The sequence below is a fragment of the Pteropus vampyrus genome, unplaced genomic scaffold (genome assembly GCF_000151845.1).
Source record: "Pteropus vampyrus isolate Shadow unplaced genomic scaffold, Pvam_2.0 Scaffold20, whole genome shotgun sequence".
NCBI lineage: Eukaryota > Metazoa > Chordata > Mammalia > Chiroptera > Pteropodidae > Pteropus > Pteropus vampyrus.
Window position 1 is genome coordinate 2,219,038 of NW_011888801.1, and position 27,152 is coordinate 2,246,189.

Below are 27,152 nucleotides of genomic sequence, written 5' to 3' on the forward strand. Positions count from 1 at the left end.
ATAATGAAAGTCATTAAATTTCTTTAACACGTGATGGCAAGAACCCAACCCAGCATGCCACTTGTAAATTTATCTACAAAGCATAGAGGCATTTGTCACCATTGACAGTACTGCCATTTAATCTGGGATCTGTTTGCAACTCAGCTGTCTATGTGTTAGTATGTATTTGATGGTCTTAATTCAGCTTCAAAGCATAGCTAGCTTTTTCCTTCAAATTACTCTGAATTTTACCTAACTGAAAAATATAAATATTAAAGAAACACTTTAGGGATGGTAATTTTTCTCCAGATCTGTTATGCCAACCAAAAAGTTTCTGGGTGTTGACTTTTTATGCTGTTTCTATAGTTCACAAACCAAAGCTGTGATAAATTAGATTATAGTAAATTAGATTAATGGTCTAGGAAGGGGATATAGTGGTTTGGTTAAATAGGTAAGTCAGGAAAGCAAAACCAGCAAGGACTGAAATAACTTAACCCAGGTGACACAGATGTTGAGTTAGGATATTCTGGATACAGGGGTTGGTAGGGGTTGGTGCATATCTAAATTATTGCTACCAACAACAATTTAGATATGCACCAATAGGGATTTAAATTAGAATGGTAGAAAGCTGATGAAAACGAATTATTTATCCCATATATAGGGATTCAGGACCTACTATGGTCCAGGCACTGAGTAAGGTACTGTCTATGTGGAAGTCTCTATATTTCAAGATCTCACAAGATATGAAATATGGATGTAGAGAAATAATCACAATTCGTTATAATAAGAGCTATAATACATGAATGTTTAAGGTGTTAAGGACCCAAGACGAAGGAGCAATTAATTGTATGGAGGAGCCTAAAAAGTACTTTATACAAGATTTAACATTAGATGGGTATTTGAAGCTTTCAAAGCAAAGAAAGTGAAGAACATCCTCAGCAGGAGAAATAGCATGTGCAAAGGCATAGGCAAAAAAAGTTGAGCATCGTGCTTTGGGGGACATGGTTCAGTGTGTCAACATGTGCAAGCTAAGTGTACGTACAAGCTAGAAAGATCACATCAATAAAGGTAAAAGACATAAAAGAAAGTTTAATAGGATTTAGTAACTATAGGAAGACAAAAATAATTCTAAGATTTTGTATTTAAGTGACTAAAAGAATGATAATGCAAAGAAATGGACACTCCATATTAAGAGTTATGTAGCCTATAGATATTTTTAATCTGAGTGGACATAAAATACTTAGGAGGTCTTTTCTATTTATTTGTGAAGATAACATTAAATGTGTTACATCATTGCTATTCTGAATATCAAATGCTCATCAAAAGGTTCTTAAAGCCAGCCAGCAACCTAGAATTGATTATTAGCTATTGGTACAGTTGTTTCAGAATTACAAACTGTAAAAGAGTAGAAAAATAACCCGAATTAATGTTTTTTTTAAACTCAGAAGGAAAAATGTAAATACATATAGGATAACTGAAGAAGAAGCAGAATTGCTATGAATGTTCCAAATATTTGGTTCTAAATAATCAAATTAATTCCTCTTTTATTTGTTTTAAAATACTGTTGTTTCAAGAACCACCAATTATCAGCTAATGCTGGAAGTCTATAATTATGTGTTAATGTATGACAAGGCTGGCAATCTCCACAGAAGACTGACACTTAGCAGAATACTTGAAGCTGCTGATGGTCCAATGAATCTGTAGCTCAGAAATTTTTCTTGACAGTAACTTCTGTTGTTCAAATTATATATCATCTTAAGTAGCTAAAACCCACAGAGAGTAGGCAATATTACCCAAACCATTACAGAATGATTGGTTAGAAATCCAAAACAAACTTTGATACTGTAGATCCAGATGAGTGTTTGCCTGGACACTGAGAGGCAGGAAGAGGTGGGAGCTTACTAAGAAGCACAAGGAAATTTTTAGAAGTAATTGATATCTTCATTATCTTGATTGTGATGATGGCTTCACGGATGTGTATGTATTCAAATTTATCAAATCGTACTCTTTAAATACATGCTGTTTATTCTGTGTCAATCACGCCTCAGTAGAGCTGTTAATAAAAAGATGAATTTAATCTTAGAATGGACAGGTATAATATTTAGAGTTCTGCACCATTATCCATATTTTTAAAAAGGTAGCCATTTTTAAATATGTACATACAACTCAAAGCAACCTAGGCTAACTGAATCGTGATGAATTGAGTGTAGTGATTTTAGCTAGCCTTAAGGTAGTATACTTTATTAAAATACAAATTTGTGTATGTGTGTTTGTGAATCTGTGCTGATTCTGAGTGATTATTTTTCTTGAGAGTTGCTATCTGTGGACTGGATGTTAAACTGACTGTAAAGCAGCTTTTATAATATTAATGCCACATAGTTTGAACATTTTTTTCCTTATGAGATGTAGAAAGATCAATATCTCAGCTGCCCCAGGTCATAATAAATACTTTTAATAATTTCTTTTTACCTTTGTACACTTTTGCTTTTATTAACGAGCTTTTCTTTTTTAGAAACAGGCTATTAATGGCTTTCTGACAATGTCATCCTGGCTGTGGTTAAAACCAATGTGAACTCTCATTATTAAAGACTAATTCTATAGGTAGAACCTAAATATGTTAAAAGACATAAGGATTTTAATTAAAATTTTCATATTAGGATATGTGATGTAGGAAAATCTTTTAAAAGAATTGTTATTTGATGGAGTGTAATGAATCAGATGCCCTTATGATATTGCTAAAATACAAATAGGTGAAAGTATTCATACCCTCTTATATACTACTTTCACTTCTTAGAATTTAATCTAAGTTAATCAAAAATATGGGAGCAACTGCATGTGAAGATATTCATGGCATGTTTATATATAATAATAAAAATTCAAAGCAACCTTAACATAATTGGTAAAGTATGTTATTTATTTGAAGCTATCATTAAAAATAATGCAGCAGTTTGAGACTATATATATTATGTTAGATGAAAAATAAACCAACACAGGGGTTTTATGCATTTTGGAAAACTTTATTACTTAAAATTTGAGGACTTTTCTGTAAATATAAAAAATCAAAATAAATAATTGCCTGCCATTATAATCAAAATAGCAAGAGTAATAACTTAAGGGGTAAGATGATAAATACTGTTTTCCATATCTTATTTTCAAATCTTTAAGAATTATCAGTTTTTAAAAGAACATACTCCTTTTAATTAACTGTACAAATTTAGCTACTCTAAAGTAGCATAGACTACTAGTGGCTGAAGCTCTAGGGTTTCATTAGTACAGTGATGACTTAATTAACAAATCCTCCATGAACAAAACCGCTTTCCCCAAGACTGGCGTTGGTGCAGCAGGCATGTGGGAAGGATCAATTTTCCCTGAGCTAGATTGGTGGCAGCAGGGACTAATGAGGCAGGGCCTTGAAAGTAGCTCGCTCTCAAATCTAACTCCTCAGGGGTTGGCTAGAGCTGATGCTGATGGCACTGCTGCACTCCTGGGACCTGCACAGCCTGGTTACCCAGGTGTTGAAAAAACAATTTCTGTGCCAAGACCATATGTGGCTTTTAAGAGACTCGGCAGGACTCTTGCTTTAGGCAGAGCATTCCTAGTGTAGAATGAGCAGGCTAGAAAATAGCAAAGAGGGAATCCCATGTGTTAGGAAGTTTCCACTTGTCTTCTGTGTGTTCAGGGTACTGCTTTTTCCATTTTCTGGCTTCATTTTATTCGACTATAAAATGAAAAGACTTACTAGAAAATCTCTAATGTATCTTTGAGTTCTAATGACCTATCTGTCTGGATCAGGAGTCAGAAACTTTCTGTAAAGGGCCAAATAGTAAATATTTTCAGCTTTGCAGGACATGCAACCTCAGTTTCATTTGCTCAGCTCTGCCTCTGTAATGTGCAAGCAGTCATATGTAACAATACAGAAACAAATGGGTGTGACCGTGTTCCAATAAAACTTTATTTACAAAAATAAGCTGCTAGCTAGATTTGGCCCACAGGCCGTAGTGGGACAAACTCCCATCTAGATATTAGTGTAATGGAAATATCATTGAAAGAATTCTTTGGGGGATAGAATATAAACCTTATTTCAGAGGAATTATTCTCTCCGACTTTTTACTTTTAAAGATTAGTCAAATGTAAAATGGTATTTTAATGTCAGGGTTTAGCACCATGCGGCAAAGGATAGAAATATCCTGTTACCAAACTGTTGTAGTAAATTCTCTGCAATAGAGAAAACTGTGCCTTCCAATTAAGGAGGAAAATGGTGTTTACAACATTTGTGACTGGATTCTTTTAAGTCTTCAAAACTCTTTAAGGCTAGTAGGAGAGAGGATCATTGGCCTATTTGTTTCTGAAAAAATAGGCTAAATCATGCCTTTCATGGTAGGGCGGGCTGCAGACTCTGTGTGTGTGTGTGTGTGTGTGTGTGTGTGTGTGTGTGTGTGTGTGTGCGCGCGCGTGTGTGTGTGTGTGTGCGTGCATGTGTGTGTGTTTCAGACAGGGGCAACTGCCATGCAGGCAGACTTCAGATCTCCATCCATCTTGGATTGGGTTTATAACTTGGTTTTAATTTATGAGGATTCTAATGTGGAAATCAGTCTGTCTGTACTTTAGAGATCTCTATTCTCCCACATCAGGCCTCAGCTATTCCACTTTGTCCAGTGTGTTTATACCATACTTTACTTCTGTTTGCTGTAACGACAAAGCAATCATAAGTTGTGATAATTAATTCAGGGCTACTATTACATGATGGGATCAGCACAGGGACACTTTATCTGCCTAGAGGTGTCTAAAATCTTGTTGGCCAGCTTATTTTTATCTAAGCACTGTTTGGTATCTTTACTTTCCCAGATGCAGAGTGTTAACTCTTCACTGGCCTATCCCATTACACATAGCTGTGAGTGTAGCAGAACTGACATTTTCTTGCACTTACTGCTTGTCCAGAGGGAGCAGGTCAACCATCCCAGCATAGTGACAACTATAGCTCTTCCTTTAATATAGCAGTTTTCAAAGTGTGGACCCGTTGGATGTCTCCAAGACTTCTGTGAAGTCAAAACTATTTTACAATAATACTAAGAAATAATTTGCCTTTCAACTCTATTTCAGTAGGGTTTTCCAGAGACCACATAATGTATAATATAGCAATGAATTGAATACTGAAGCAGATATGAAAATCCAGCTATCTTTTATTAAACCAGACATTAAAGATATCACCGAAAAATGTAAATGCCACTCTTCACTAATATTTTTGTTTAGAATTTATTATTATTTTTCATGAAACTATGTTAAAATACAATTGGTTTATTAAGAAATATTTTTAAGTTTTTAATTTCTAATACAGTAAATATTGATAAATGTAACTCACATAAACAATTTTGGGTCCTCAATTTTAAGAGTAATATAGGGGTCCTAGAAAAAGGACCCCTATATTACTAAAAAGTTTGAGAACCCCAATTATAATATAATATCCTTATTTGCAATGCTCTGATCTCATGGTTACTGATACCATCCTCAGCATATTCCCATATGTAAAATATCCAATGAAATTCCCTCATTCGGACATAACAATTGTTAACAATTCAGTGATTATCTTTCAAACATCTTTCTACTGAGTGCTTGCATGCATACATTACATTATTTTACATACATGGGATCATATTATACTTTTCCAAACTTTTTCTGATGAGACATTTCAGTTTTTCTTCTCGTTAACTCTGAATTCTTATATAATCCTAAGGTCTTAAAAAGAGCATAGGGATCATCTCATCTCATTTCCAACCCAAGTCAAGAATCCTTTCTAAAACGCTCACTTCCTATCAAATCTATTCATTTCAGTTTTCTAAACTCTAAATTATTAGAAAATTTTTCTTTCTTTAGAACATCAATTTTCCTTATAACTTCTGTCCATTAGTTCTCGTTTCAAGAACAACATAGAATACGTCTTATCCATCTTTACTGTGCTTCATTATGGATCATTATGGATGTTTTCTTCTAATCCGTCTTCCAATTCACTAATTCTTTTCTAATCTGTGTCTAAGTTTCTGTTAAACTTATCTATTAAATTATTTTCAATTTTCATTTAAACCTATGGAGTTCATTTTCATTGTCTATAGTTTATAGTCCTCTGCTGAATTCAGTTTTATTTTTAACTCTTGATCAGTAAGCATAGTTATTTCAAGTTTCTGTTTGATAAGTTCAATATCTGGAGCCACTTTGAGCTACTTTCTGTTATATAATTTCTGTTGGTTTTAATTTTTTGCTTGTCTCCTTACATTATTATTTTTATTGAGCAATACATTGTATTTGGAAAATTCCTTGTAGAAATAATTTGAGGCATAAGGCAATTCATGTTTGATTTGAGAAGGCACAGGAACACTGGCACACTAGAGTCATCTTGATCTAAGTTTTAGGTATCGAGATGATTGGAAGCTTTGCTATAATCCATTGCCTAGGCCTAATGGTGAGCACTTCCTGCTCACCATTAAGCCTAAGTGCAGCCTTTTGGGTTTCCAAACTAAGATGAAGAGGTTTTACTAGGGCCATCTGTGTTGACAGTCGTTAGATTTCAAATTTTGTCCTCCTAGCTCTAGCAAACACCAGACTTACCTCTCTGGGCACCATCATCCCTTACATCCCACCCTGGTGATTTTTTAATCTTTTGTTAGGCCTTCAGTGCCTTCAAGCACATTTTTTAAAGATACATTTTGCCAGATGTTCTGTTCTTGTTGAGGCAGTTGGTCTAAGTTATCTAGTCTGCCATTATCAAAAAAAGCCTCTGGAACCTACTTAAATTCATATTAATATTTCTCTGTATTTCTGAGTTGTACAGAAAGCTGTTAGGGAGCAGGGATAACCATGATCAAGGCATCCTCATGGGCACATTGTATCATGTGTACCACATTCATCCAGATGCTCTTCAAGAGTAATTCTTGAATCTTTAGTCTAATATTACATTTTGTTTCAGACAAATTGAAGCCATTCTCAAATTTAAATAAGCAGTTATTCTATAGCCTTCATCTCATAATTTTGAATTCTGTTAGGATTAAGAATCACAGTGTTGCCCTTTTTTATATTTATTAACCTGTTAGATTCAGCCTAACAAATAACCCTTAAAATCTTAATGACTTTCAATAATAAAAACTATTTTTTCTCTTACATTTCTGTTCCTCACTGGGTTAGCTGAGGCACTGCTCCATGTTTTCTTTATTCTAGGACCGATACCGATGGGCAGCCCCAATCAGGAGCATGCAAGTTGTGTTAGACAGGAAAAGACGTGATGAAAGAACTTCTTACAGCTCTTTCATCAACTTCCCCTCACATTTATTAGCTGAAGTCAAGTCACATGGCCAAGCCCGATGTTAATTAGATAGAAAGTACTGTCCTTATTGACAGATTATGGTTTTCCCACAGCGATGAACCCAGTAAGGAGGGGCACTGACTGCAATGTCAGAGTGGCTCCATTTTCTTTAACAGGTTTATATTCTAGTCTTGAAATAAAGTAATGCTTAGAATGAAAGGTCTCATTGTAATTTAGGATTTAAACTAACTGAAAATCTCAGAACAAACTTTGTCTAAACCTTGAATTAATCTGAAGAACCACTCTCATTTCCCTTTAAGGCATTAATTCTGTCTATGCACAGTTTCTTTAATCTGTGGTTTCTCTAAATTCCTTTACTTTATCTCTTATCCAATTGGTCATATTGGAATTTGTTCTTTGCGAAGTTAAATTTTTAATATTGACCTCCAGGCATTACAGGGCAGTCCAGTTGTGTTTCCCATTTTATATTACACCTCCATTAACATTAAATTTTCCATATTAGCTTTTCTAGAATTTTAAGGTTTTTTTTAAACTTTACATCTCATCCTTCCCATTTATTTGCAGTTCTCTCTTCTCCTGTTTAATTATCCACCCACTAAAGATATGTTTACTGTCTCTTATTCTTTCATTCATCGTCTATGCTCATAAATTTTAAACTTAGAGATTCCCTTTTCTCCCTTATAAGTATGGTATTTTTCTAGTTGCTCTCCTATTAATGTTCAAAATGTTTTTGGAAATGTATTGGGATTTTCTTCAATGTTTGAGGTTCTCTAGTGTGTCATTTTATTTTCATTCATCAGAGCTATTCCTACAATTCTTGTATGGGGTCTCTTATATGATGATTTATTTTTCATGAGTGAAATACAATATTGAGCAACATTGAAGTTTTTTTATTTCTTAACCTAAAATATAATAGTTATGTAGTTAATAATGAGATGGAAACATAGGTTTTGTGAAAAGGAGAAGGTGTTTCTTCAAATAAAATTCCTGTGTCAAAAAGCTGCAAGTGCTACCTCTGTTTGTGACCCCTGAATGATGTCTGCTCTCTTTGTACTAAATCTAGTAGTAATTGATCCCAAGGAAGATCACAAAATTCTCTCTTGTTAGCTTTAGAAATGCATCGAAGAGTACCTTGTTTGATGGGATAAAAGCTTCAATAAATGATGCCCCCACCTGAGTGGTTAATTTCAAAATATTTTTTGTCTAACACATTGTTGTCCGTGACAACCGAACAAGAACTTTTAGAAGCAGTTGGCTGTCCAATAATGGCAAATTTCAAGGCTATGCAAATTGTGTCAGTTCAGCCCAGCTCTTTTCTCTATTATCATATCAATTGAGTCAGTTCATAGTAGACAAAGCAAGGTTATGGGAACCACCTAGAGCATCATGCACCATTTAACATCAATGCAGCATACATGAACATCTGCAACTTCAATCTTATTAACAGAGGATAGAATGGAAGGCAGTAAACAGCTTTCTTCAACATTTATTTGCAAAATAGTATTTCCTAGTGTTTGCATTGTTTATCAACAGGAACTTCATCAATAATTGTATAATTATGGTTGCCTAGATTACAGTGCCCTCATGCATTTTGTCATTTATTATAGAGAGGTCTGAATTTAATCTGAATTTGGACACATGACTCAAGACTGATAATATTAAGTCCCTTGAAATGTGATTTGCATAATACAGATATTTTGTATAGTAGGAGAATGGCAGTTTATGATTCTTCACTTTAGGGATTAAGTAAACAGGGGAAAAACTTTGAAAGGCAGTGAAAAATTAGGGGAAGCCACTAGTTAGAGTCAAACATAGACCCACTAAACATGAGAGTAGGTTATGTTCTTTAGAGTTAATCATGAGTAATTAGATGTTTACTTTAGGCCAAAATTGGGCTGAATTAAAACAAGATTACTGTGTCGAGGTCTTCCCCTCAGTCTCTATATTTTTAAGGGAGAAAATAGGAGAAAACTACAAGTATAGTGAGAAAAAAAGCTATGGTGGCCAAAGTTAGAAATTCGAAATACAGAAGAGAGGCTGGACATATCAGTTCATCCTTACTTCTCTTGTTTCTGAAGCCCAATAATGCCAGAATTTGCAGTAAGCAGCCATGCATTCTTCAGGCTCTGTGGCAACAGAGAGTTTATCTTGGCAGACAGTGCAAAATATCCAAGAAGAATGAAGAGAAATAATATAAGCTCAGTAACAGATATTGATGTGGTTAATCGGAGTTGTCTCATAATAGAGCAGGAATAGGAAAATGTGAAAAACTAATGAGTAATTTAAAGAAAGTAAGGCAAAGGCTGGTCTGAAAAGTTCATCTCTTTTAAACATGAGAATCTCGCATTTTAACTTAAATCCATTTTATATTTAAGGAAAATTTGAGTCCTGTTTGTGAAATTGCATTTGAAATATTTTGATTGGTGATTATTGGTGAAAATTTAAAAGTATTAAACTGAGTGAGCCCCATTTGCACTGGGCTGTGTCTTCCCAATTAATCAACAGTCATTTCCTTTAAAAAAAAAAGTTTTGGGTTTGGATTTTTTTCCCCCTTTCTTTTTTTTTTTTTTTTGCCTTTATTATTTTTCCTTGCTTTTTTTGGTTCCAATTTTTTTTTTTCTTTTTTTTTTTTAGGTTCCCTTAGGGAGGAAAAATTCGGTTAAACAGCTGCTATAATAAAGTATCCACAGAGTAGAGGAAGATACAGATTTTTTACTCCTACTTTTGTGGTTCTTGGGTATAATGAACATAGCAGAAGCTTTCTTAACATAATAGTTAACCTATTATTTCCTCTTTCTGAGGGATGCTAAGAACTGGTTTGTCAGAGGTAATAGTTTGACCTGTCATTACACATTATGCTAAAAGACTTTTTTTAAAAAATAATTACAGTGTCTACTATAAACTTGAAAAATTCTAGCTCTGTGCAGAATAAGGGTGAAGATTTTATATACATACATAAACATATATATGCCTCTCACCTGAATACCTCAGGGAGGACATTTTCTAGGCTGGGGCTTGGCAGTAAATGTACAGTACCAATTCTGATACATGTACACCTTTCCTTTAAAGAACTTATATGCAAATATTATTCGGGAACCTTTTCTAGGAGGTATTTGTCAAAACTGCTATGATAATAACTTTGTCCTAATGATTCGCAGTCTCTGTTTAGAGAGTAATCGATAAACTACAAATTAATGTTCCATAATTCACATTACAATGCATATGTAATTATTTTGAGATGAGGCAAACCCTATGCATTTAATTTACAGCTGTAATTAAATAAACTCATTTGATACTAATTAGGTGAGCCTTAAAGGATCATAGGTTTGTGTATTTAATTATCAAAGTACAATCAGCAACCAATTTCCGAAAAGCTTTCCAATCTCGAACTCAACACTGATCTTTGGCCACATTACAATTTTTTCGTCTTGAATCTTCAGTAAATTAAAATACATTGTGAATTGTAGAGTATCCTTGGTGAGTTAGCTTTTTGGTAATTTGTAATTCTCCATCTGAAAAAAAAATGGGCTTAAAAATACAAAAGTTTTATATTTGGCAAAACTGTCCATCAGAAATGAAGGTGAAATTAATTCATTTCCAGGAAAACAAAAACTAAAGGAGTTCATTGCAAGTAGACCTGCCCTGTAGGAAATGCTAAAGGGAATCCTTTAGGCTGAGATAAAAGGCACTAGACAGTAATTGAAAGCCATGTAAAAAAATTAAGAACTCAAGTAAAGATAACTACATAGGTAAATGTAATAACCAGTAGAAATATAATTTTGGTTTGTAACTCCTCTCTTACATTATGTGTGATTTAAAAGACATTAAACAATATTTATATGTTAATAGACACACATGTATAAAGATGTAATTTATAACAACAACATACAGGGTGGGGAGGGAGGGAGAAGGTGCTGTATAGGACCAGAGGTTTTGTATGCTGTTGAAGCTAAGTTGGGATCAATTTAAATTTGATTGTTATATATTAGGATGTTAATTGTAACTCCAAGGGTAACTGCTAAGAAAATACCTAAGGAATATAGAAGTATTCTCTATTTTGTTAAAATAGTATATAAAAATTAGTTTATCAGAAAATATACTTGATTTCTAGCTTAAAAGTCTTTTAAATTCTGTCAGTCAATCACCGAGTATTTATTAAATACCTAATATAATGGGCTTTCTGCTAGGTTTCAATAATTATCCCCATTTCTTCCCACGAAATGTGTAAATATAATCAAGAAAGAAGACTTATCTGATGTGTAGAGTGACTTCTTAGTTTTGGAATATGCTAGCTAAAGTGTTCACATTTTCATATTTATTTATGCTGTAAAGAATGTGAAAGCTTGTGCTTTATGATTTTCCCTGAAGGTATAAAAGATTGTTTCTGCCTCCATGCTTTTAAAACTAACACATCTTAATGTAAGGAGGAGAAGGTACTGATGTGGTCCAGTATATATATCCCCTTCATTCTCAGATATTTAAGGTATTGCCATCACTATCAGAAAATATGAACCTTGCCCTCAGGTGCTCAAATTCTAGGCTTTAGGAACGTGCTAACCAAAACATGGGTTGTTTGTTTGTTTGTTTGTTTATCAGCAGCCATATGGTAAATTAAAAGTAATTGCTGATACTTACGTAGTGTATTATAGCTCACATAGAACATTTTACTTATATTATCTAAAATGAGGTATTAAAATAGATTTTAATGAGGGTATTAGCACAGTTTGTCAGTACATTAAAAATAGAGCCTTCTCTTTTATTTATTTTATTTTATTTTTTGGCATTACTTTGTCTTTTCAAAGAATTAACTAGCACAGTGCAAATTTCTTCTGTCCAGATGTAACCAACATCAAGACTTCACATACTACACAATTAATGACAGCAGCCTTGTTGCACTTCTAAGCCTGATCAATTTGTATATTGTCTATGTCCTCTGAAGAAGTATAAATAGTATTGTGGTCTATGAGTAGGCCTAATCTAGCAGGTGCCATTACATAGACTGGAGTATAAACGGTATTTTCTAAAACTATACAACGTGATGTTCCTAAATTGAATTATCTTCCATCTTCTTCCACTCTCATGAACAAAGATACTGATTCAGGTATCATTTAATGGAAGAACTATTAGTAGTTCAGCATAACTAGCAAAGTATAAAGACTTGACACTCGACGATTTCTGTTCTTTCTGAGGGTGAGAATTACTTGGTGGCTTGAGAAGACATTTGAAATGATGCTTTGAGAAGGGGAATGGAAGCACCAGTTAGTGATCATTAGTAGGACCAGTTCTGAGAGGAATTAGCAGTAATTGGCTCAGTATTGGATGACGAAGACTGGCCTGCTTTGAGACAAGTCTTTATCATTTTTTTATACCATCGTGCCATTCTTTTTAATCTCTGGATAGGTATGTGTATGATCTTTAAATTATTTCTGCAACTAAAAAAATTTGTTGCCACGCCTTCCAATCATAAAGAATAAAGAGGAGAAATACACCCAAGCTTTAAAAGCAATGTAAAATATTGTACTTGAGAGGTTTTTTAAACAGGTAATTAACCATACGTTTACACACTTTAATCTACTTTTAAGTGCAAAAGAGATTGGCAAATGACTCAATAAAGAAAAGTGTTTTGTTTAAATTGGATAAAATGGTTATTTACTGGTGTTTATCGCTGTACTCCAAGTAGTGGAGTGATCTGTGAATCCAATTTAGTTTATTGAACAATAAATAGTACTCATAACTTTTATCAATGTTTGTCAGGACATCCATTGAAATTGACTCCATACTTTGGGTAACTTCAATTTTATTGTACACTATAAAATGTTTAAAAAATATTTTTCTTTCAGTATAAACCTATGACACTACATTGAGGCATTATTGTCCCTGCAAACCACTAAACATCAGTGGTATTTCAGCAGTACTTTCTTGCTCTAAGATTTCTTCTAATCCATAAAAAGAAAAAAGGAGCCATTGATCCCCTCATGTCTAATGCAGTTTTTCCTTCATAAACTTCGTAAACATTTGCCATTGCCACTATCAACTATTCAAACAGAAATCTTACTGAGGGAAAGTCCACAATTAGAAGTAGTGACATCAGTAGTTTTTTCCTGAATAACAGAGAAAACCTTTGTGTGTGTGTGTGTGTGTGTGTGTGTGTGTGTGTGTGTGTGTGTGTGTGTGTTTCTGTACATATATATGTATGTGTGTTTATATATATCCATTTTGAAAATCTTTACTGTTGTACTCGGAAATACATAACTTTAAGAAGGGGTACACTTAGAATACTAATAATGTCTTGTACCCTATAACTGCAATTAGGACTAAACCACAGAAAAGTCAAGAAAGCTGTTGATATTTGGTCTGTTTTTTCCCACAGCCATGATGCATTGTATCTAATAAGTTCTTCTTCCAGTTCTTCCAGTCCTAAGAGTCCATGGTGTCTTTATAAAGAAGGATCACATACATATAAATATTAGTTGGACTTAAATATGATATGGTATCTTCATGAGGTGAATCCCACCTGTTGCTAGGATCCATTTGATTGCCTTGGTTTGATTCGATCCAAGTGTTAACTCAAAGTCTCCATATCAGAGCCTTCTATCTTTAAACAGGATCTAAGCGTAGGTTCATTGAGTCATAAGTATCTTCATATCTGAATGATGAAAAACAACATGCTCGAGGGCACCAATCAAATCATATTTTCATTATTCTCCAGAATATCTTCAATACAGTTAGATCTGGGAAGGTTTTTAGGATAAGTTGCGCAAGTTGAATTTATTCATTCTTGAAACAGCACATTACCCTGTGATTTTTCAAGCAGTAGTATGATTTCCTTTTCTACAAGTATTTATAATGCTACATTAGATCATAATAATTCTAAAAAGCTGGATCATTGACAGCTAAACTCTTTGGTTTACTTGGTTTGCTAAACTAACCTAGAGAAGTAGGTTATAGTAATGTACCACTTATTCATGATCATTTAGAAAATATATAGTAAGTTATACTCTACTAGGTGAAACAGAGACCAGCCTTAAGGAACTTAATATCCATTAGGCATAATCATTCATTCCATAATAAATGTTTATTGAGCACCTACTGTATACGAGGTATAGAACTAAGCTGAGAATAAAATTAAGTCATAATTCCTACCCACAAGGAGCTTATTTTTTAGGTGAAAAAATTCTTATAAATAAATCATTATAAATATGATAAATATTTTCTTAAAGGTACGTGAAGGTTATAAGTGATGGCATAAAAGAGGAAGTAATCAGTTATGCTTCTAAGGATAACCCTGAGAAGTCAGGGACTACATCCAAGAAGATAAGCCTTATCTAGGATTTGGAACTAATAGTAAAAGACAATCTGGGCAATTGACTTTGTATGTACACAGGGAAATTAAAAAAAAAAAAAGACACGCTTGAAAAATGAGTATGACAAAAGAACAGTCACAGGTCAGGGAATGGCAAAAGATGAGGTTTGAACAATAGGCTGGATTCAGTAGAGAACCATTAAAGGGTTTTTAACAGAATAACATGATCAGATTTGTATTCATAAAAATTGTTCTGTTTGTTCATTCAACAAATATTTACTAAACACCTATATAATGTGCCAAGCATAGTTGTGAGTGCTAGAGATTGTTAGACAAATTGCCTTTCCAATAGCCCCTTTTACCTAAGTAGTCAATGTTGTGCCATGAGCCCTAGATCCTTCCTTGGCACAGCTGATTGAATCAGGGATGGGAACCTAAAAAGGACAGATAATCCATAGGTGGCCAGTGATCTATGAGCTAAGCCAACAGAGGAAACCGGTTCTTATAGATATGATAATGGAGCAAATGCATAGACAGAAGCAGAAAGAGACAGATTAAAATTAACTGCTTTGTATAAGATTAAAGTGATATGCTTCATTTAGTGAAACTATTAAAGATATCAGATATCTCTTAAAGAAAAAATATATACCAAACAAAGGGGAAATAAGGTTTTAGAGCAGTAATGCCATCTATCTTTGTTTTCTTAGTCACTTTTCTTATTCAAAGTAAGCACTCATTTATTCTCTTATCTGTCTACATTCATCACTGAAGACTTTAGCTGGCATTTACTTGAAACATTTGCAGAAAATGAAAATAAAACATGAACAAACAAAGAGGCTTTATTGCAAAAAATGATAGTAGTGCCCGAGGTCAAACCCATGCCTTCAGGATTAAGAGGTACAAACTGGTAGTTACAAAATAGTCATGGGGATGTGAAGTACAGCATAGGGAATATAGTCAATAATATTGTAATAACCATGTATAGTGCCAGGTGGGTACTAAACTAATCAGGGAAATCACTTTATAAATTATATAAATGTCTAATCACTATACTGTATGCCTGAAACTAATATAAAATATTGTTGAATGTCAACTCTAATTGAAAAATAAAAATTTTTTAAATAATAAAATAAAAATCCACCCTGCCCCCCCCCAAATCCATGCCTTTAAGTGAGACATGAATTCCTGTACCCAAGTTTCATTTTAAGATTAATAATATTCTTCTCCCTTTATTCATTAAATGCTTACTATGTGCCAATTTTTGCTCTAAGTGCTTTAAATATATCAACTGATTTAATGCTCACAAAATCTCTAAGAGATAATTACTATTATTACCCCCATTTTACACGTGAGAAAATTGAGGCATAGAGACTTTAACTCGGTTACGAGTGAGTAAATGGGAATTTACTAGTAACTGGAAATATGACCCACAGCAGTCTGGTTCATGTTCTTAACGACAATGTTATAGAGCCTCTGTTCTCTAGAGAGTATTTATCTACTTAATTTAGTCAAATTTAATTATCAGTACAGGGCTTGGAAAGGGAATTTATCAATTAACTGCTGTACACTGCTTGGTCAAAATCGGGTTTTTTCCATAATCACTTTTTTTTAGAAAATGGTAGCAACATTGCTGAAATGGCAGCTTTGGAATCACATTTTACTTTTCTCATTCTTTTTGTTCCAAAGTCCTACTTTGCCATGGGATCTTGGGCAGTTGACAATCTCTATGAGCCTCAATGCCTTCATTTATATAATCAGGTCAATAATCCTTAATTTATGGGATGGCAGTGAAAATACATGAGATGAAGTATATAAAGCACTTGGTGCAGTACCTGGAGCACAGTAAGCACTTGAATGTTACTTTTTTTTTTTTACTCTAAAACTACAGTTGCATCCCATTGCCTGTTGTATCAAATTCAAACTTCTGTCTCCTTAGAGATGGCCAGACCCCGCCCAACGTGCATTATTTCTTCCCTTACCTGACATATAAACTTTCTTCTTTCTGTATACCTCCTGGGACATACACCTTTCTTTTCCTTCCCGTTTCACTATCCACAGCTTCAAGACCTAGCTTAGGTTCAGTCTTCTCCACGAAACCATTTCCAATTAATTAAACTCAAATTGTTCCTTTCCTTTGAACTCCTGTTGCAGTTGTATTACAGTGTATATTTAACAAATTCTCTCACGTGTAGTAGATTTCTCTTTCCATGTAGATTCTAAGTTCTTTAAGAAGATGGATCATGTCTTAATATTTCTCCTGTATCTCCCTCAAAGGATCTAACAGAATATGAAGAGCTCATGTCAAGTTTCAACAAATCCTTGTTGCCCAGTTGAAGAAAATAAGCTCTTAAGAACACCTTATAAATTTATATAGGTCTTTATGTTTGACAGGGCACTTTCATAACATTGTTAATACTTAATCCATATAATAGTCACAGAAAGTAGTTAGAGCAGGTGTTATACTCATTTTTTAAGTAATAAAACTGAGTTTAAGTTACAGTGTGACTTACATAAGGTCTTCTGGTAATTAGCATCGACTCTACTCCCAACCCCCACCATTCGGTACCATTCTCTATAAGACTGCCAGAATAATCTTTTTAAATCAAAGATAGGATCATGTCATTCCCTTGTTTAAAATCTTCCAATGGTTTCTCATTTTACTTGGATGAAATTCTACCCATCACCTACCCCTCCCACCCCACACACATGCTTGATCTCCCCACACTCTATATTCTAGTTACATTGGCCTTCTTAACTTTAAACAGGCTTAGCTCACCAACCTTGTTGCTAACCCAGGGCCTCTGCACTTGAATATTCTACCCCTGGATCTTCACATGGCTGTCTTTCTTGCTCTTGAAGTCTCAATTCAAACATCACTTCCTCAATGAGGAAGTACCACCCATCTAAATTGACTTTCTTCCCCGGTCATACTTCAGTTTATTTTCTTTGTGACATTTATTATCTCAAATTATCTTCTTCACTTTTTTTGTTACTTCTATATTGTCTCTCCTCACTAGACTGTAGGTCCCGTGAGAGCAGGGTTTTTGTTTGTCCTATTCACATCTGTATTCCAAGTCTCTAATAGAGTGCCTGACACACGATAAGCTCTTAATAAGTATTTGTTGAATAAAGTAGCTGAGCCAAAATCATGAGTCTTTTGAGTCCTAATCCAGTGTACTTCCCACCATTCCATTTATCCTGCCTTTCATGAAAGCACTTCTGCCTTTGGAACTACAATAAGAAATGATGTTCAGAATAATGACATTAACTGTGCTGTAGGATTCTCTATTATCAAAGAAAAATTTCATTCAGTTCAATAAACTAAACTAATTAAAGCAGGGATGTCATGGTATATTATTATATTATAATAATACATTTAGAAAGAGTTCCAACTAAAAAGACTTTCTGCTTTTTCTTTAGTTAACCAAAAAATTGAATTAACCAGAGCTCTTCATTCCCCAAAAGTCCTTGTTAATTAGGATTGTTCTATAAATCTCTATTATTAGCAGCATTTGTCATTTGTTTCATTACCGTGTTTATTAGGCCAGTCTGAGCAGGGTGTCTTTGCTCATATTCTGGCATGTATATCCCAGTGAAAAGGAAAATATTTCCTGGATTCTCTTTTATTTCCCTATTCTTTGACACTGGCATATTTCATGCTGTTTGTATAACAACTTCGTTTTCTTGTGTCAGTTCCCTATATAAAGTAGGAATTCTATTATTGACTTGGTTATTAAGTAAAGTAATTAAATTTAGGGTCTTTAAAATAAAAGCATTAGTACTTCGCAACGTTGTTTGTGATCATTGAAAACAACCTAAAAGTCTATAAATACAGGACCGCCTACATAAATTACAGTATATCTATACAATGAACTATTATGTAGCAATAAAAAATAATGAGGACATTGTCTGTTTACCAACACGGTGAGATCTCCAAGTAAAAAAACAAAACAAAACAAAACAGGGTCCAGTACAGTTTGCACAGTATTTTTTATTAAAAAAAAAAAAAGAAAGGAAAATAATGATGTGTTTATGGAAGGATGTTCAGGAAAGCAGTAACAGTGATAACGAGATTAGACAGTAGTAGGGCTACAAACTGAATGAATAGGAGATAAGTGGTAAGAGGGAATTTTTTTTATAACATACCTTTTCATATATTTTTGAACTATGTATTATCTATTCAAAAGGTTAAATTAAAAACAAGCACAACTAAAAGTAGTATATGATTCTGGATTGGATCCTGTATGGGGTGAAAAAAAAATGCTATAAAAGACATTAGGACAAAATAAACCATCAACAAAACAAAGAGGCAACACACAAAATGGGAGAAGAAATTTGCAAACACCTTCAATGAGGGACTAATATCCAAAATAGATAAAGAACTCATACAACTCAACAACAACAAAAATAACAAAAATCCAGTTAGAGTATTAGCAGAGAACCCGAATAGACACTTCTCCCAAGAAGACATACAAACAGGCAATAGACATATGAAAAGATGCTCAACCTCACTAGCTATTAGGGAAAAGCAAATCAAAACCATAATGAGATACCACTTCACACTTGTTAGAATGGCTGTTATCAACAACACAAGTAATAACAAGTGTTAGGTAGTAAGGAAAAGGGATCCCTTATACACTGCTAGTGGGAATGGAAATTGGTACAGCCACTTTAGAAAACAGTATGGACATTCCTCAAAAAATTAAGAACAGAATTACCATATGACTGAGCAATCCCTCTTCTGGATATCTACCCCCAAAATTTGAGATCATTTATCCATAAAGATATATGCACCCCGATATTCATTGCAGCACTATTCACAATGGCCAAGATGTGGAAACAACCGAAGTGTCCTACAATTGGTGACTGATTAAAGAAGCTGTGGTACATATATACAATGGAATATCATTCAGCCATAAGAAAAGATGAAATACTGACATTTGCAACAACATGGATAAATCTTGAAATAATCATGCTAAAGCGAAATAAGTCAGACAGAAAAAGTTGAGAATCATCTGATTTCACTCATACATGGGATTTAAAACTGAAAGCAACAAATGAACAAGACAAACAAAAAAAAAACCTCATAGACACAGACAACAGTTTAGTGGTTACCAGAGGAAAAGAGGGAAGGAGGTAGATAAGCGTACAAAGGATCAAATATATGATGACGGAAGGAGATTTGACTTTGGGTGGTGAACATGCAATGCAATATATAGATGTATTATAAAATTGTACACTCAACACCAATGTTCCCCCAATAAATTTAAGTTTTAAAAAGCAACTGAAAAAAAAAAGACATTAGGATAATTAACAAAATCGAAATATGGAATATAGATTAGATAAAATAACGATATTGAGGGTTTTTTTAATTTATCAACTATACTATAGTTACCTAAAAGAATATCCTTGTTCTTAGGACATACACACTGAATTATGAAGGAGTCAAGGGCATAATATGTGCAACTGCTACCCAAATAGCTTGAAAGAATAAGTAATAATATGCATATATATATGGGAAGAATGATAAATTGTGGCAAATTGTTAAAAACTGGTAAATCTAGATAAACATTACATGGGAGTTCTCTATTTTTCTTCAAACTTCTCTGTTAGTTTAACCACATAAAAGGTTAATAAAAAACAAGCAAACAAAAACATTAGTACTCTAGAAATTACCTCAGTATAAGGAACGGCCAAAGTGCAGAAGCCTCTTTAAAGAATCTTAAGAGTTCCTGGTTTTTACCTAATCATGCTTTTCACTTTCTGATGAAGTTTTTGCTTTCCATTCCTGGTGATGCTTAGTCAGAGATAGCAGCATAAGAGGTAGTGACTACAGTTTACTTTGAGATTGAAGAATACCTGCCTATCTTATCCTGTTGTGTATCTTCTTCAATTATATCTCCTCTACAATTTAGAGGTGCCAACACATGGCATTTTAAAATACCTTGAACAAAATTTTCTAAGGATATTAATTATCATAAGGTTGTGTGTTCACAGTGCTAAAATACATAGTTAATTTAGCAGTGTTAAGGCTACAGAAACATTTAATCTAGTTGTTTAGCATTGAGTGACTGAATTTTTTTATTATTATTTTTCAGTTAGATATGTGTCATTTGTATAAACTAACCATGTCTACTAAAGCTGATTTAGCATTATAGATGAGTGAAGATGTTTTGATTCTAGCCAGACTGGCCTCTTAAGTGATTAGGTAATGAATTTTATGTTATAGGAAAGTGAAAGTAAATTATTTGTTTGTATAAACTGTCCAGAGAATGTTTGAATTTGACTATTTTGCTTTTTAAGTATGCGAAATTCTATTCTTCTGGATGAAGGTACCCTGAGGGTCTTGTCTAATAAATAATACCAAACAAATCTGGTATCAACTGAATTGTTAGTATTTGTTTCCTGTCTGTTTGGGGAAGCTCATGATTTTGTGCTGTTATAGAAATCAGGAAAATAGGAATAATGAACATCCCCAATCTCTTTCCTTCTCACTTTACAAAACATTTGGGAATAATTGAGAAATAATGGCTCTGACTTTAATCTCTTAAGTAGACGTACTTCATTAGAACTAACAGTGTCGTTTTTCTACAGCTAAGGCAGAATGCTATTTTTGCTACTTGTTCCCACAACTCCAGGCCCATTTTACACCTAAGAAAACTAGGTCCCAGTGAGAGTCATTTAAGTGTCTCAGGCCTCATTGGCTGAATAATGCTCATGCCTATAAGTGTGTCTTAAGATTTAGTGAGGTACTTCATAAGTTCATATAGTAAATTGTCTAGAAAGCTGTGGAATAATAGGTCATGCCCATGAATACTGTTTAGTTAGTTGTGTGGTTTTTGTTTTTTTTTTTTGTAATAGCTCTGTAAACCAACTTAGATCAACACATTTCCAAAAAATCAGAATGTACGAAAAATATAATTGAACTTAAATATTATTGAATATTGTTTAATCCTTTTTCAACAATTTAGAACAAATTTCAGGATCTTGCAAATGTTCAGGGTCATTATTTTGAAAAGTGTTCTCATAATAAAGCTCTCTAAATACAGAAGATAATAGAGACTGGACTGTGTCTATACTGATTTATGACAGCTCTTTTACATTCTTGATATTCTTATATATTTGTTTATGTTAGTAAGTACAGAAGGTAGAAAATAATTCTATGTTATGTTTCAGGAAATGTAACTTCACATGACACCTAAGGATAAAGCGTCTCAAGTATCTATACATATATCCAGAAAAAAACAGTGTAATAAAGCTGCATTCATTTAGAATTTTCAGTAAATGAGACCAATGAGTCATGAGTCTTAAGAACAAAGTTCGAAATAATCTCATCGATTGTAAATTAGGTTCTATTCACAAATAAAGATTTATCCAGCCAAAAATTAATAACTTTTTCAAACAAAGGACTCAAGGAATTATATCTAATTGTGACTTACTTACCATTTATATATAATTATTTTCAAATCTGAAATCTAGTAATTCTTATATTAATTCTTATATTACCTAAAATGTTTTATAGACATGTTACATAATGTAACCCTATTATAAATGGTAATGGTGTGTCATTAAGTTAGCTCGTTTTACTTATTTAGTGCCTGTTTGTTCTTAGTTTATAGTTAATTCCCGTTATAGTATGACTTGTACTTGGAAGTAATAAAACCAGATTTCTTTATAAATATTTATGGTACAGACCTTTTCCTAAATCAGACTTTATTCCAATAAAGTTTGCTAACATCTTTTTTTTTTTTTTTTTTTGCCTATGTAGCAGTAGGTACTGCATACTTCCTAGAAAACTTAATCCTAGATATCTATTCCTTAACTTCCAATTAATCAAAATATTGTTAGCTGCAATGTAGTTTCTGGTGTTCAAACATGTGGAAAATTAGTTACTTAAAGAGTTTTAATAACTGCTTCTGGAATGGAGTCTTAGCATCGACAGTCATATGGTCAAAATGGATCACTAAGTGAATGAGTCCTCTCCTTGAATATCAGTCTTTCCAGGAGGATCTTTTTTTCATTATCATATCTTATTCCTTGTTGAAAGTATTCATTAGTAGCAGGTAGCAGAAGTTAGACAGAACATGCTTCTTGAGATACTTAGGTTCTTTATTAAGACCTTAAGTTCTCAAGATCTTTTTCCTTCCCCCTTGACCTTAGTTGAGATTCAAGTTTATAAGTCTTCGACCATACCTGTCCCCATAAAGGATGCAAATTTGTGATTTCAGAAGTTCCAGCTCCCAGTAGAAAGCTCCATCCAATCTTTTGCAGATGTCCTCTAGGCCAGATTTCATCACAAATAACTTCATTCCACTGTCATGTGCCAAGTTTAAAGTACTGTATTAGGTTACTCTGTAGTCAAAACAACAAAGCCCTGGTCCAGACTGCTGTAAGACAAGAGGCCATTGCACTGCCGCTTTTGTTCTGGCCATGCATTCAGTGGTAGCTTTCTCTTTTGCTAGTTGACAGTTTAAAGGAAGTAGTGACTCCTTAGTAAAAAGTAACCAGATTAGGTTATTTGTAATAAGCCAACTAAAATCAGTAATCCTTGACATTGGCATGAATAGTAGTCATATTTTTATTGTGTCATTGTGATTTTTCTGTAGAGAAACCCCGAAAAGAAATCATTATTTATATTTCTTAAATTTACAGCTCTTTAGCTATATCGAAGATTTTATAGCCCAGAATGTAGTCAGGCTCAAAGCTTAATTAGAGATCCATGATCCAGTCCTTACGAACATTCCCTTTGGCCCGTAGTTTCTGCTCAAGTATTTATACTGTCCAAAAAGGTACTGCTACCATTTACAGTTGTTCACCCCAAATGTGAACTACCTAGGTATAACAATAACAAGACACATACAGGATCCATATGCTGAAAATTGCGAAAAAAGCATTGCCTACAGATGGCTTTGTACCTTGGTTTCCAAGTGCTCCTGTACAGAATATGGAGTTCATGTTTTCTCTCTCTTTTTGAATGGTGAGTGATGAAGTAGCTTCAGCTTTACTGGGTGAGTTTGTATACTGAGTATTACGAAGAGAAGTCAGTCTGCCTTTCTTTGGCTTTAATTGCAGAAAGTGAAGTCACTGCTTTTGCTGTCTTGGATCAGGACCAGAAAGAAATTGTTGATACCAATGGAGCTGGAGATGCATTTGTTGGAGGTACAGACTCATTTATTTTATACTTACTTGTAAGTTAAACATTTCCTTTAACTCTTGTCTCTACTACATAGCCAAGATTTATGAATTTAATAACTTTTAATTTCTTTTAAATAATTAACTCCTAATGTTCTTTCCATATGCTACTATCATTGTGAGTTCTAAGAGGGTATTTTACTACAGGAAAAATCTGTATTTTTGGCTTAGAGATAATTTGCTATTATGCTATACCCCAGTCATTTTCTCAAGATTAATTGTGTCTTTCAGAATATTCCATAAATAAGCTGCATCAAGTACAGTATATAGTATATCCATAGCCCTTCAGGCTTAAATGCTAACACATTGTTCTTTAAAACAAGTTGTGAATATTAAACAGTATACTAATAACTAAAGATGATGTCTTTGGATTGTATCATTTGGTTAAAACATCTGTTTCTCACAGTAGTTGAATGTTTATTATATTAGGTAGAGTTAATTTTTTTGTCTGGTTCAGGCTCAGTAAGAACTGGCACAATTTATGAGGACTAAATCATTTTTGGAATGAGTACTCAAAAACAAGATCAAGACAGGAGATTCTGGCTTGATGACTTAGATTGATCTAAAATCTGGTTCAGAGATTCTTTACATATGTCTAAACTCCTTCTAGTTCAGTGTAGTTGAGCTAGGTTTAACTACTTTCTGGAAAGTTTTAGACTCCTGAATGATAACCTAGAAGAGTCCCTCCTGATCTCTTTATTTCTCATAACATCAATCATGACAAGGAAAAAAAGGCAAATGGAGCTGACCATTGTCCTCCTTTCCTTGGAAAATCATTTGAATCATGGAAAACTTATTTAAGATTATGCGATGGTTTTAACAGTATAGTTTAAATTTATTTGTTACTTATTTATTTTTAAGTAGTCTTTTTCACCAACATAAAGTTTTCATATTTCCTTCCTAAAACTATTCATGCCTAGTCTTAGTCTTAAATGAGCTGTTAACCATTACACTGGTAGCATGTCCCATGTGTTGTTCTTTGGTAAGAGCATACACCACAGATAACATTCTACATTGCTGTCATGCTTGCATCTTTTATTTCTTTGCTCTGAAAGTTTCATCATTGATTATTTTACAGCTGTATTTCCTATTCCATACTGCTTTAGAGTAAATTCAGGTAGGCTAAAAATATCCAGGATTGGGCTAAATTCTATAATACATCAAGGAAACGGTATTGATTTCCTGGTTAGAAATTGTTTAACCAGGAATCTTAGTACAGAAACTTTTAAACTTGTATGCTGTATGTGCCTTTTTAAATATTTAAAACAGTAAGTATTTTATTTCCTTGATATTTAATAGTGTATATTGTGAGAGCATTATAGATATGACGGTGACCTAATTAGCCACTACCTCTGGCCCTGGGGCTTCGGGCTACCTGGCCCTGCATCAGCCGATTCCCTTACAGACAGACACCTAGCTACCTATTAATGCTTCTAGTACTAGGTACAAACATGTAGACTTTTTGAGGGAGAGAGAAGTCATTCTTAGAATACTGAAGTAGGAACAGCTAGCCACCCGTTTGTATTGTAGTTAGGGTGATAAATGAATTACCTCTTCAAAGTACTTGCGTTCTTTGTTACCAAATTTTCAGCCTCCTTTTTATCTCGCTCTACTTACCTAGCCTCATTATATATTTATTGTTGGGGTACAATAAGGTAAATAAAAAGGAAAGAGTGTGGAACAAGGATCTACAGACTTTTCATAAAGACCCAGACAGCAAATATTTTAGGCTTTGCTTTTATTATATTTTCTTGTTTTGCTTGCTTGCTATTCTTTTTGTTTTGGTTTTGGTTTTTTACAACACTCTAAAAGTGTAAAAACCCTTTCTTAACTCTGCAGCTGTACAAAAACAGGCTTCAGGCTAGATTTGGCCCTCAATCTGTAGTTTGCCAACCCATTGTGTAATACGTGGCAGCTTCCTCACTTTATTCACTCTCAAAATACCCTGGATCCAAATACTGGATTTCACTACAAAGTGGAAGGCAGGCTGAAACTAGGCAAGACTTTACTGGCAATACCTAAGTTAGGTAGCCATTTTACTCACTCTAACCATACCCTGATCAGTTCTCACAATAATGAGGTCTTGAAAGACTGAGTCATGCAATGAGATGAATACTCTAATGTCATTTGAGCAGTGGCATACTTTAGTATGTTCAGCACATTCTGTCTATGTAAGTCAAGCTATATAGTAATAGCAATAGATAAAATATATATAGCATCTATTAGGCAATTGATATCTTAAGCACTTTACATATATTAACTTATTAAACATTCATAAAAGCTACTTGAAGTGGATTATTTTTAACTGCATTTTACTGATGAGAAAACTGAGACATAGAAGAGTTAGGTAATTAGCTCAAAGTCTTACAGCCAGAAAGTAGCAGAGCCAGGGTTCAAACCAGGCAGTCTGGTTCCAGAGTAAGTATTCTAATTCACTGCACTATACTGCTTCTCTAAACTTTTAGGGAAATCTCATCATTAGGACTGAGAACTATAGGCCAGCCTTAATAACAAAAGCTGGTTTTGCCAAAGAGAATCTTCCTATTATCTGAATAAATGACTTCATTTATTGAACAGGAGCTTTTGTTATCTGACAGGATTCTCAGAACTCTAGGGTAAGAATGCTGCAGAAAGAAAGAGAAAGTGAAAGGGAAGAGAATCGAAGAACTGTAGTCCCTGGCGAATCTGAACCAGGAGCTTTTTGCTAAGCAATAGAATTGATTGCACTACAGAGATACAGAAAGCCAGGTCATAAACTCGCTTCGTCAGCATGGAATCCGAATACAGGGAGTTATATGTATCAGCTGTTTAATAGCACCAGGCTGTTACATCCATCTTACAATAGAGGTTGTCTTGTTAGTTGGAAATACTCAAAAATCCATTGGTTAAAACCCCCTACTCCCATCTCTATGGCAAGGAAAGCCTAGATGATTTGAAATACTCCAGCTTTTGAAGCACACCCTTCCACCTCAAAAATGAATGGAGAGGCAATGGCAACTTTTACATTTACTGTGTAGTTTCTTTTTCTTTTCTTTATTGCCTGATTAACATATCGCCTTTCTGATTGACACATTCTATCTTTAGATAGTTAACATATTCCTCCTATGACTTTCAAGTTTGTTGGCTTAAGAGTATTTCTGTCTTTTGTGACTTTGCATAACTATATTTCATTCCCAATTCCAAGTTATTGGATAAAACACCACTTCACCTACCATGTGCTAATTACATATCTGAGTACCAGAGTGCCATGTGTTCTTATTAGCTATAGAAGATATATATGACTACATCATAGATTTTCCACATATAATTTTAAAATGAGTACCCCAATTTACATAAATTAAATTTATATTTCCATCTCAGAGGTTT

General features: G+C 33.8%; 1 protein-coding gene across 3 annotated transcripts in view; it reads left to right on the forward strand.

Moving 5' to 3' along the window:
• The window catches only part of ADK (adenosine kinase), a 475,283-nt gene that overhangs the window by 419,525 nt on the left and 28,606 nt on the right, over positions 1-27,152 (forward strand). For 2 of the 3 annotated variants that reach the window (XM_023527927.1, XM_023527929.1), the window contains exon 10: positions 23,667-23,753. In XM_023527927.1, coding sequence (XP_023383695.1) covers positions 23,667-23,753 — 87 coding nt within the window. Of the gene's footprint in view, positions 1-23,666; positions 23,783-27,152 lie in introns of all 3 variants that reach the window. The other variant, XM_023527928.1, reaches the window with a different exon arrangement.